Source organism: Patagioenas fasciata, chromosome 10 (genome assembly GCF_037038585.1).
Source record: "Patagioenas fasciata isolate bPatFas1 chromosome 10, bPatFas1.hap1, whole genome shotgun sequence".
Taxonomy (NCBI): Eukaryota; Metazoa; Chordata; class Aves; order Columbiformes; family Columbidae; genus Patagioenas; species Patagioenas fasciata.
In genome coordinates this window covers 26,979,004-26,990,968 of record NC_092529.1, presented here as the reverse complement: position 1 = coordinate 26,990,968, position 11,965 = coordinate 26,979,004, and the positions used below count along the sequence as shown (strand labels likewise).

General features: G+C 51.4%; 1 protein-coding gene across 1 annotated transcript; it reads left to right on the top strand.

Annotated features, from left to right (window-relative positions):
• The first annotated feature begins 7,007 nt into the window (after positions 1-7,007).
• Positions 7,008-7,952, top strand: LOC139828733 (olfactory receptor 14J1-like). Its single transcript, XM_071812874.1, has one exon. The coding sequence runs from the start codon at positions 7,008-7,010 to the stop codon at positions 7,950-7,952; it is 945 nt and encodes a 314-aa protein (XP_071668975.1).
• Positions 7,953-11,965: the final 4,013 nt, after the last annotated feature.

Sequence of the window (11,965 nt, the reverse complement as noted above, 5' to 3'; positions counted from 1 at the left end):
CTCCTGAGCCATGTGGTGCTTCAGGCTGTGAAGAGAATCAAAACCAACTTTTTCACTGGGTTAATTAATTTTACAGACTGTCACAGGGGGAGTTGAAGGGAGCTCAGAACTCCAGTCTCTGCTGTACTGTAAGGCTTGATACCCCATCCACAGGTACAGATCTAAATGGTCCAGATAGAGGGTGATCTTGCAAAAGTCACTCTTTGTGTCCCCAGGTGCATGGACACTGCTCATGTGCCTCTGCAGAGAGTGGCAGGGGTTGGATCCCTTTCTCAGGAGAAACTCCTTGCTGGAAAGACACAGCTACGGGGTTGGCTCAACAAGGTTTTATTGCACTTCACTCGGTATCAGATTTGACATATTTGGTGCTTTTCTGTGATCACTTCTTCTGCACAGATGATCACAGAAGGACAACCATTTCATAAGAGTTGGTTACAAAGGCCCTGTCATGAACAAGAAATCTCACCATGAGATCTGGAGGGAGTGAGGAAGACTATAACAAGCACCAGGAAGAGCCAAGAAGCTCAAGGTCTCTTATGTAGAGCGCGAGGCCCTGAGCAGCAGTGACCGGCCATGTGTGGTGTGGGAGAGGGTCAGGAGGTGTGGGGTAGAAAAGGGTGACGGTTGATGACTTCAGCAAATCCTTACAACCATGTCTGAGCCACAAGTGGAATGCGGCTGATATCTGGGGGTCAAAGAGGAATAGTAGAAAGATTGTTGTTGATTTTGGAAAGAAGGCAGGCTTTTTTTGACTAAGGATATATGGCAGTGCCATTTGCATGCTGTGGGCTTGGCTGTGCCTGGGAGATGGGGAATGGCTGCTGCTGGGGTGTTTGTACTCAGTCATGGCCCATGAGCTGATCCTGCTCTGCTCCTCTCTTACACTGCCCACACTTGGATGGAACTCAGGACTCTTCCATGAACCTGGTGGATGCATGGACCTCCTGGAGTGATGGGTATGGATCCAGATAGAGGATTCAAGCAAGTTTGGGACTGGGACAGCTCAGGTGATTGGTGACCATTGCGAGGTGTATGAAAGAAGTTGAATGGGTTTGGGGGACCTCACAGGTTGCCAAGTCCTCAGAAAACCAGAGCCTTGTGGTTAAAGCAACATCACTTGGCACCAAACCCACCCCCAAAACACAAAACACTCACAGTGACCACAGGCAGAGCCTGAGAAACCGTTGACTGAAAGGGTCTCCTTTGTCAGGTCCTGGGGTCAGGGCTTGGCCATTCTGATGATGAACAAACGTCAAGGGCTGACGTGGCACCAGACCCACCTCCACATCGCCTTTACCACCTATGACCATTGTCTCCAGGTTTTTCCTCGAGCAGCCTCCAGGGACAGGGACTGCTTGTGTCAGCAATGGTCCTTCGTGGGGTCCCAAACACCCTCAGAAACTTGGGGTTTTTTTCTGTCCATCAGGTCATTACAGGTTTGTTCATTCTTTCAGTACCTGCAGTTCAGGATCGTGGCAGCAGAGGGCTCAGTAACATCCAAAACGCCCTTTCAAGACAATGCTCCCTGCAGCACTTTCCTAAAGGCTTCAAGTCTGGTGTGGATGATTTCAGAGATTTCAGAATTGTAGCCAAACAGTGAGCATTTCCATAATAAAGAGTAATAAAACCAAATCTCTAATATTTCCGTCACCCTCCCAAAACCCTTATTTCCACAACAGCTGGTATCAACAATCTCCAATGAATATTGATCTAGAGAATCTCCTGAGAACGACTGAATGTGTCAGAGAAGTGGGTGCCTAAAGGATCACTTGACCGAGGAGACAGGCCAGGACACCTCAAGAGGAGTCACACTCCTCTGTACCAAGAGGTGGGTGTTCCTGGGAATCTCAGATGCCACAGCACAGTGATACTTGTGTTCGGGGAGCTGTTCAAGTGACCCATCTCCTGTTCTGTAATGGTGTCTGAGTTTGCTCAGGTCACCCCTGACTTGAGCCCCATCCACTGCTGGGTGTTCTCCAGACTCCTGTCTTCAGGAACAAAGTCCCAGGAGACCTTGGTGGTGAAGATGGAGGCAAAGAAGCCATGAAGAACCTCAGTCCTGTCTGATTCTGCCCCTATAAAGTTCAGCAGCAAGCCCATGTTCTCCCTGTCTATTCCTTTTTTTTTTTGTAAGGAAGCTGTATCAGCTCATCTTGCTCCCCTCAGCCTCCCCTTTAGGTATCAAGTCCAGGGCAACTTTGGAATCATCTCTGCATCCATGGCCAAGGTTTCTAAATTCCTCCTTTGCAGCTTCCCCTGCTTCCATCTCCTGTGTGCTGCCTTTGTGCTCTGCAGCTCGATCAGTTCAGAGGAGCAGCCTCACAAGATAAATGCTTCTTTTTATGGGTACTCGGAGGGATCATTCTTGTGCTTGGAGCAGCCTGTCCTATAAGGCTGATCAGATTTCCTGAGCTCCTTCACCCTCCATGACTTTACCACATCACCACCTCTACCTGCCATCCCCTAGTATGTCAAAGTCTTCTCCTCTGGAGCCCACCAGCCTGTGCTCTGCTGCTGGCCTTCCTCCCTCCCCTCTGCTGCCTGGGACCCCACTGTGTCCTGGTCACAACAGCCAAGGTGGACACTCATGTTCACATCCCTCACCATCTCTTCCTTCTTCGTTGTTGCCAGATCCAGGTGAGCATCACCCTTGATGGCCCATCAGGCAGCTCTCTTAAGCATTTGGCCCAAGATCCTTTGGACTGTTGGCACCTACAGCTTTGCCTGGCCAGTGACTGTCACGGCAATTACAGTGCCCCACAGGAACCTGCTCATTGACTGGAGACTTTCATGCGTTGCTGAAAGATCTTTACAATTTCTTCTTCACGATCAATTATTTTGTAACATCCAACGCACTGTCACCCTGTGCTGGGTTTATGGCAAAGTCTTGGAACGAGGGGTGGGTGTGGTTGTGCTACAGTTGTCACCTCTCTGAGAAGACAACCGGAGTTTGACCAACGTCAGACAGAGCTGATTTCAGCTGCTCCAAAATGGACCCACTCCTTGCCAAATCTGAGCCACTCAGTGATGCTGGCAGCACCTCTGGGATATTGTATTTGAGAAAGGGTAAAAAACGCTGCACAACAGCAGGTGGGAGAGAGGAGGGAGGAGATGTGAGAGAAAAGCACTGCAGACACCAAGGTCATATCCCATAGGAGCCAAGCAGGTCCCTCAGCAGGCCAAAGCTTGCTCTCCTGAAATCCTGCTCTTTGCCTTGTGATCATCTCCCAGGAGCCTCAGCTCCACTTTCCCATCCCTGACTATTCCATCCTGACCAACTCTTTCTGGTTTGTAAGTGTGAAGTCCCACAGGGCACCTCACCTCACTGACTTCTCAGTCACCCGTGTCAGGAAGATGTTGTCAATGGGCTCCAACCCCTCCTGGATGGCTGGTACCTTGCAGATATTGGGATATCTCAGGTCTGCCATGAGGACACAGCCCTGGAAAAATGAGGCTTCTTTCATTTGTCTGAAGGAGGTCTCATCTAATTCCTCTTCCTGACCAGTGAGTCTGTACCTGATGTCCAGTGATCAAAACATTGCCCTCCTCAATGTTCAGCTGACATTGTCTGTCCCCAGGCAGAGCTCCATGCATCTGTTATTTACCCATCAGATAACTCTGAATATTGACAAGATGAAGTGACCAGTGCTGTATCAGAGTGGGACAATAACCCCATCCATAAGGACAGAGCAGGACCTGACACACTGATCAGTGACCCTGAGGAGAAGGGCCTGGGCACTCCAAGGTCCCCACACCAGCCCGTGCTGCACGCTCACCATGAACAAGGCAGCTGCACACGGGGCTGCATGAGGAGGAGCGTGGGCACCCAGACACCTGGAGTTCTCATCCCATTCGGTTCAGCACTGGTGTGACCCCACACACACGGGGGTGTGCCAGTGTGCGGTTTCCCAGTTTGGAGAAGCAGGGAGGAACTGGAGAGTGCAGGGCTCTGCCAAGGCAGGTTCAGCACCTTGTGCACATGGGGTGGGATGCTGAGGGACCTGGGCTGCTTTGGCCCAGCAGCGCTGGGGAGGCTGCAGCAGTGCAGGAGTAGCCTGAGAGTGCTTGAAGGGTGGTTTCAGAGGTGGTGGAGGTTTTCTTCATAGCGGGAAAGAGCGTGAAAAAGAAATAATGGCCCAAAGTGCAGCTGGGGAGGTCCAGGCTGGATATGAGCAGCAAGGAATGTGACTGGAAGGGCAGTGCTGTGGTGGAGCAGGTCAGCAGAGGGAGTCTGCATCAGCCCAAGGCTTTGTGCTTCAAGGAGGAGCTGGGGAGGATGCAGAGATCTCAGCAAAGGAAGGAAGATGCTCAGACAAGAGCAAGGTGGGGCAGCAGGGGGGATGTCTGCAGCCTGCAGGGAAAGAGGTGCAGGGGATGCCACAGCACAGGAAAGGCTGTGGTGGAGATGATCAAGGGACATAAAGAGGCTGAAAGCCCCCAACAGACATCAGCTCCTTCTCCCCTTGGCTGTTGTCTCCACCTCTTATGCCTGTGAGGAGACACCTTGTCCTTTCAGCACAGGGGCCTCATGGCCTCCTTGTCCCCAGCCAGGAACCTGGGAGCTGTGGGACCATAGTCCTGCCCTTGGCCTTGCACAGCCCCACATCACACTGTCCAGGAAGGGCCATGGGCAACGTTGGAGGCACAGGATCTGCCTTCCCAGGGCTGGGGATCAGGGGTTGGCCCTTTGGTTAATGAAGCAAATTCAGGTTTACTCAGCATCAGAGCCACCTTTCACTTGCTTACCCTTTGTTCTGCTTCAAGTTTTCTGTCCCAGCTGCCCTGGGGATGGTTTCTCAGTTGTGTCCCTCAGTGGGATTCATTAATATTACAAGAAACTTTGAAATTTAGATCTGAGTTTGAATTCTTCAACTTGTCCTCAGGGTTTGAGGTTCATGGACTCTGCACCAAAGCCACCAGAGGGGTCATTAAAGCACCTTGGGCTGCTCCTGTGCTGCTGAGCTGGGCTGGGCTCCTGGGACAGAGGGAGCTCCTGGCAAGCAGCAGCGCTGCAGAGAGACAGCTCTGCCCAGGAGCAGCTCCTCTGCACAGCGCAGCAGGGCTGAGGGCTCTGCCTGCAACGGGAGATGAGCCAGAAAGAGAGGGGAAATGCAGTGTGGGCTGGGAGGTTTTCTGTGAGTTCACAAGGAGAAAAATCTTCACACAGAGTAGGTGGTGGGATTTGCTGACGCTGGTACAACAAACTAGACAGGTAAGGAAAACTATCAGAAACTTTCTTGTATAGCTAAGGAGGACATGCAGCAGAGCAGGGAATTCCTTCATGAACCATCAGAGGCAGCTGCCTCCTGCTGAGGATGACTCCAGGTGTGTGAAGCTGTTTCTGCACCCAGGGTTGCCCTGCAGAGCAGGGTCCCTGCCAAGGAGATCCCCACAGGTCTGTGTAGAGAAGCTGTGGGTGGAAGGAGTGACCCCTATCAGGGCAGGAAAGGTGCTTCTGCTGTGGAGAGGGTACTGTGTGGGTCAGCACTGCTCACAGCTCCAGATCACCCCCAGCATTTTTCCAAGGGGATGCCTCAAGAAGATCAATGCAAGGATTACCAGAGAGAAAAGGAGCTTTCCTGAGCCTGCCTTTTCAGTTTCCTCTCCCAAGGGGTGGGGGGTGCAGGAAAGGATAAAATGAAAATGAGCTCTCCTGCTTAAACAAGTCACTGAGACTCCTGAACTGCAACTCTGAGTGATCAGCACATCTGGCAGAAGGCTCATAACATCCCTTCACCACCCCTCTGCCTGTGCACAGCACCTGCATCACCTGGCTGGACCCCTCAGCCTAGTCTGACCTGTCCTGTTTTCCAACCTGCAAACAGGAAGATGCCCCCAGGCAGTGCCCTGTGAACAGGCAGGATCTGTAGGGCCAGGGGGAGGGCACAGAGGGTGGGATGGGGTCTGTGAGCACTGACAGGGAAGAGACATGGACAGGGAAACACCTCCCAGGGGGAGAATCTCCAGGCAGCAGGGACAGGATCAGAAATGAGAGGAAACTAAACTCGGAATTGTTATGGGAGGGAGAACAGAGAAAAGTCCCTGTGATCCCCTGCAGTGCAGATCCCTCCTGTGAGCAGCCCCCTGGCCTCCTGTCCCACCCAGCAAAGCCTCTGCCCTCAGGGCCGGGGGCTCCAAGGCATGAAGCAGCTCCTGTGCAGCCAGAGCTCCAGTTCCTCTGCAGAGCACAGGGGCTGAGAGCAGCTGCCCGGCAATGTTGGTGTCTGGGAGGTGGCTGCACAGCTGGAGAAGGGTGACGCTGTCTGAGTGCCCGGCTGCCTCTGCCCTGGCCTCTCTCACCCCCACCCTCACCGCATTGTCCTTCTTGCTCCCCTGCTCTGGGTCACTGCTGTTGGGATCTTGTTCTTGCTCTCAGGCTCTCTGGGGATGGCAGTTTCAGCTGCAGAGTCACAGCCTGATCTTGTGGGTCCTTTCCTGCAGGTGTGTCCATGGGAACACGTGTCCAGCTTTGTTCTTACCTGTGGGGCTGTGGGCAATGCAGTCTGGGTGGCTGGGGAATGAGCTGAGTCTCCCCCAGTCAAATGTCGTTATTAGGACCCTTGTCTGTCTCGTTGAGGTTTTCTTCCAAACAGTGAGGTTACCTGCAGGATGCAAACCTGTCCTACAGCATCTGTGTGTTATCTGAAAGTCCCACAGAGAAGTGCAGAGATGCTGCAAGTGAGAAAATGCTTATTAGGAAAGGATGAGACATGCTTTGGTTCCATCCAACAAAGCTGAACCCCAGGTCAGTCTTCTGCCCCCTGTACCCATGCCCCCTGCTGCAGAGCAGGGCTGACTCCCCGGCAGCCAGCAGGCACAGGCCCTGCTCCTCACGGCACCCCCAGCCAGCTCAGACATGGAGCTGGAGGAAGGTCTGCAAAAGGACAAGGGGGTGTGGAACAATGGGAGGGTGTCTGAGAAATGGCTTTGCTTTGTTCAGAGAAGTCTCTCCTAACTTTTCACTGTCTTTTGCTTCTATGACAGTGTCCCAAGCCTACAGGCAGCAAATGTCCAACAGCAGCTCCATCACCCAGTTCCTCCTCCTGCCGTTCACAGACACACGGGAGCTGCAGCTCTTGCACTTCTGGCTCTTCCTGGGCATCTACCTGGCTGCCCTCCTGGGCAACGGCCTCATCATCACCACCATAGCCTGGGACCAGCACCTCCACACCCCCATGTACTTCTTCCTGCTCAACCTCGCCCTCCTTGACCTGGGCACCATATCTGCCACTCTTCCGAAGTCCATGGCCAACTCCCTCTGGGACACCAGCGCCATCTCCTATGCAGGATGTGCTGCCCAGCTCTTTTTTTTCTTTTTCTGTGGTACAGCAGAATATTCTATGCTCACCATCATGTCCTACGACCGCTACGTTGCCATCTGCAAACCCCTGCACTACGGGACCCTCCTAGGCAGCAGAGCTTGTGTCCACATGGCAGCAGCTGCCTGGGCCACTGGGTTTCTCAATGCTCTGCTGCACACGGCCAATACATTTTCACTGCCACTGTGCAAGGGCAATGCCCTGGACCAGTTCTTCTGTGAAATCCCCCAGATCCTCAAGCTCTCATGCTCCAACACCTATATCAAGGAAGTCGGGTTTATTGTGGTTAGTCTTTTAGTAGCATTTGGGTGTTTTGTGTTCATTGTGGTATCCTATGTGCAGATCTTCAGGGCTGTGCTGAGGATCCCCTCTGAGCAGGGACGGCACAAAGCCTTTTCCACCTGTCTCCCTCATCTGGCCGTGGTCTCCCTGTTCCTCAGCACTGCCATGTTTGCCTACCTGAATTTCAACTCCATCTCATCCCCATCCTTGTATCTGGTGCTGTCTGTTCTGTACTCGGTGGTGCCTCCAGCAGTGAACCCCCTCATTTACAGCATGAGGAACCAGGAGCTCAAAGCTGCTGTCTGGAAGCTGATGACTCAATGTTCTCCTCAAGTTATAAACTGCCCATGACTTTCTGGACAGCAGTTATAGTGTAACTCATTAGAGGCCTTGTCTGTCTTCTGTGTTTGTTTTTGTTGTTATTGGTTTTGAATTGTGATAAATGTGGTCGTTCCATTTCTAATTAAATCTTTTTTTTGTTTGTTTGTTTTTCTTGTGTAAATAAGGAGCTGTGCTTACTCTGTGTGAGTGGCCTTGCATTGACATTTTTGTTCTGAGATTCTTCTTCTAGGACTTTTTTGGGGCTGCAGAGACAATTCCTGTGTGCATGGGAAGAGGGGAAAAGAGTCCAGAACGGAAGCATTGCCAAGGAGCACCAGCACTTGGTCTTCTAGACCTTCTGTATTTTCACTTCCACACTTTGTTTCTCATCCTTTGTGTTCGTGCAAGGTCTGAGTGCTCTGGCAGCTTGGTCATCGTCCTGCTGTGTCAGTGCTGTGAGCGCAGACAGGGACAGGCAATGGACACTCTGTGACTGAAGTGGCCTTCAGAATAGTTGCTATCTCCTCAGGGCTGTGCATGAAGGCCTAGGTCTTCTTCCAAAACTTCTCTCAAGGACATGCTTAAGAAAGTGGCCCACATATTGAAACACTGGTGTACATCTGAACAGTGTGTGTGTGCAGGGATGGCACACAGCAGTGTCCTCTCACAGCCAGGCCTCCTGCCAGAGACCTGCAGGACCAGCAGAGCAGGGTCAGGTGTGCACTGGACACCCCACAGGTTCTGCCCCAGGTCACCCATCGTGGACCAGCCCCTCACAACCACCAGTTCCAGCACTGGCCTCTCCCCCAGCTTGCAGATGTTCTTTGTCTCTCCATGGAAATGCACTGAAAGAGTAGGTCAGTAGTCCATGACTCCACTGTACAGATGAGCTTTAAGCAGGCGTGTCGTGTACGTGAGGTGAAATAAGCCTGAATGAGAGCAAACGCCATCAACTCTTCCTTGGGGTTCCATGAAAGCCTGTGGGACAGAAAATGTCTTGAGATCACTTAATGTTGGTAGTAAAATCCCATGAGAAACTCACTGAATGCAGCACTGGGAAGTGCTTCTGTCCATTCCTCATGACGTGGAGCACCTCACATGAGTGCAGAGCAGGGTGACCCACTATAGGGCTGAGGTGCTTCCCCTCCTCTGGGAGTGGCAAAAGAAGGCCAGAGACACACTGTGACTCCTGTCTCTCCGTTTTAGACAAAATGAATGTCTTTGTCTCTGAACATCATGGGTGCATAAGCAGACAACAAGGCCAGCTCAGATGGGGACACCTGACACAACCCTGACATTTCTGTGTGTGACTCCAGAAAAGCACGACTGTCCCAGTGAGATTCATCTCAGCTGCCTTGGACAGGCTCATTGCAAGTGGTCCTGTCTGTTACATCACCTGTGCCCACGATTCAGGATTGTGCTCTGTAAGTGCCACAACAATCAGAGAGGTCCTGGGGTCCATGGCAAAGGTAGATGTCAAACCCTTCTTTGAAAAGACAGGAATGAGAATTGGGAGAATTACGGGCTGATCCCTGGAAAAGGGATGGGACACGTCCTCCTGTAGCCATTGCCAGGCTCTTGAAGGACAGGAAAGGGATTGCTGAACCCAAATGGGCAGGGGAAAGAAAGGCATGTTGTGGACATGGAATTTTGCAAGGCCTCAGACATGGTCTCCTGTGATGTCCTATAGGCAGATCGGTGCTGTCTGGGCTGAAGTGGACGCTGGGTGGGAAGTTGGCTGAGCAATCAAGCCCACATGTCACCAGTGGTACAAAGTCCTCTGTGCAGCCATTTACTAGTGACAACGCTCAATGACCAGCACTTTGACAAATGTCTTCATTCTCCCCCTCTATGATGTGACGCAGTGCACTTTCAGCTCCTTCGTGGATGATACAAAGTTGGGCAGACACCTTGACCAACCTCACCTGGTTCACCATTCCTTGAGCAGGAGAATGAGATGAGTTATTCTGTGAGTCAACGAGTCTTTGTCTTAGATAAGTCTTCGAAGAAAGAGTAGGTAGCGGTAGAAGAAAAAAAGAATTTAAAGAAGCAGAGGAGGAAATCTAAAAGTTTTCAACATAAATACAGCACTTCCTGTGAAGAATATTTCTCCGCTCAAAACAGTAGCAGGAAATAAATTACATGAATTTGATAAACAAACATATGTTTATGAGGTCAGATCCTGGGCCATAAGGAGAGGGATGGATGGGTGTGGGGTGTTATGAGTTCAGTTGTGTCTCAGACACTCATAATCCAGTCAGAAGCGTGTGGCTGTGAAGGGGACAGTGAGGTCAGTTCTGTCTCTGGAGGTGACAGCCAGGCAGCAGGGACATGGCTGGGAAAGAACCTCTGCCTAAGTGCCCACAGGCCCTACCCAGGAAAAGGCCTTGGAGACAGGTTGTCATGTCCATCCCACCTGAGAACACGACGGGACAGCAGCAGGAACATGGTCGTGTCTGCCAGAGAAGCTGAAAAGCCAGTAGCAATAATGGGATTTAGGAGATCATGGTGTGGTGACCTCTCTCCGGTCAGGTAAAAGACCACAAGAAGACTAACAGGTTGGGTTCCCTGCATGAAGAACAATTTTTAGAGATGGTTGAGTTTTCCTTAGTAGAAGAAAAAAAAAAAAAAATGTCACAAAATGCAACTTGAATGATGGAGACTGGATAGCAGGAGGAAGAAATGTCAGTGGAAGGGCAGTGCTGTGGTGCAAAAGGTCACCCAGAAGGAGCTGGATCAGCCCATGGTTTGTGTTCCAAAGAGCAGCCAGTGAGGGTGCTGATCTTCCCTCAGCCTTGCACACCCACATCCCACGGTCCCAGGAAAAGCCCTGAGCCGTGTGTGAGGGACAGGATCCCCCTTCCCATTGCCTGGAGGTCATGGCTTCTCCTTTCAATTTTTGAAAGCAAACCAAGGGGTTTCTCAGCATCAGAGCTGAAGAAAAGACTAAAAGGAGACCTCATGGTGGCTACAGCTTCCTCACAAGGGGAGAAGGAAGGGTAGGTACTGATCTATTCTCTCTGGTGGCAAGTGACAGAACCCGAGTGAATGGCAGAAGATGTGCCACAGGAGGCTTAGGTTGGACATGAGGAAAAGATTCTTCACCCAGAGGTGCTGGACAGTGAACAGGCTCCCAGGAAGGTGTCACGACCCCAACCTGACAGTGTTCAAGAAGAGACTGGACAACGTCCTCAGACACATGGTGTGACCTGTGGGGTGTCCTGTGCAGGGACAAGAGTTGGACTCGATGATCTTTGTGGGTCCCTTCCAACTCCGGACATTCTGTGATTCTATGAAACAATAGGTCAAAAGTCCATGTTTTCATTACACAGATGAGATGTAACCATACACATCGTGTGCATGTCCACTGTGTGCATGTGGTGAGATGAACCCAAGGGAGCACTGATGCTGTCAGCTATTCCTTGGGGTGCCATAAAGGTCAGTGGGACAGAGATGGTGTTCAGGGGTCTCTTCCTACCTGTGTTATTGTAGGATTCCATTAATCTTTTCCTTGGAGAGCTCTTTCACGTCAGAAGAGACAAAGGAAGATGAAGAAAAAAACAGAGTCAGAAGCAGTGTAAATACAGCAGCTCCTCTGAGGAATGTTTCTCCACTCAAACCCTTGATAGGAAATCTATTGGATACATTTGATGAAAGCAGCTCAGTTTGATTTGCTCACACACTGGACCACAAGGAGGGTGATGGCTGCGTACGATGCCATGTGGTCACTTGTGTCTCAGGAACTCATACTCCAGTAGGAAGCCAATGGCTGTGGAGGGGGCTGTGAGGTCACTTCTGCCTCTGCAGGGGACAGGCCAACAGCAGGAACATGGCTGGGAAAGGACTGTGAGGTCACACATACGAGACGAGCAATTGGGCCCAATCAGCATGGCTTTGTGAAAGGCAGGTCCTGCTTGACCACCCTGATCTCCTTCTATGACAAGGTGACCGGCTGAGCAGATGAGGGAAAGTCTGTCGTGGGGAGTGAATCCGCCACACAGGCTGTGGGTGTTGTGTCCTTAGACTGCAGTAAAGCCTTTGAC

Coding starts and splice junctions, on each gene's coding strand:
- LOC139828733 (XM_071812874.1), top strand. CDS start 7,008: ATGTCCAACAGCAGCTCCATCACCCAGTTCCTCCTCCTGCCGTTCACA.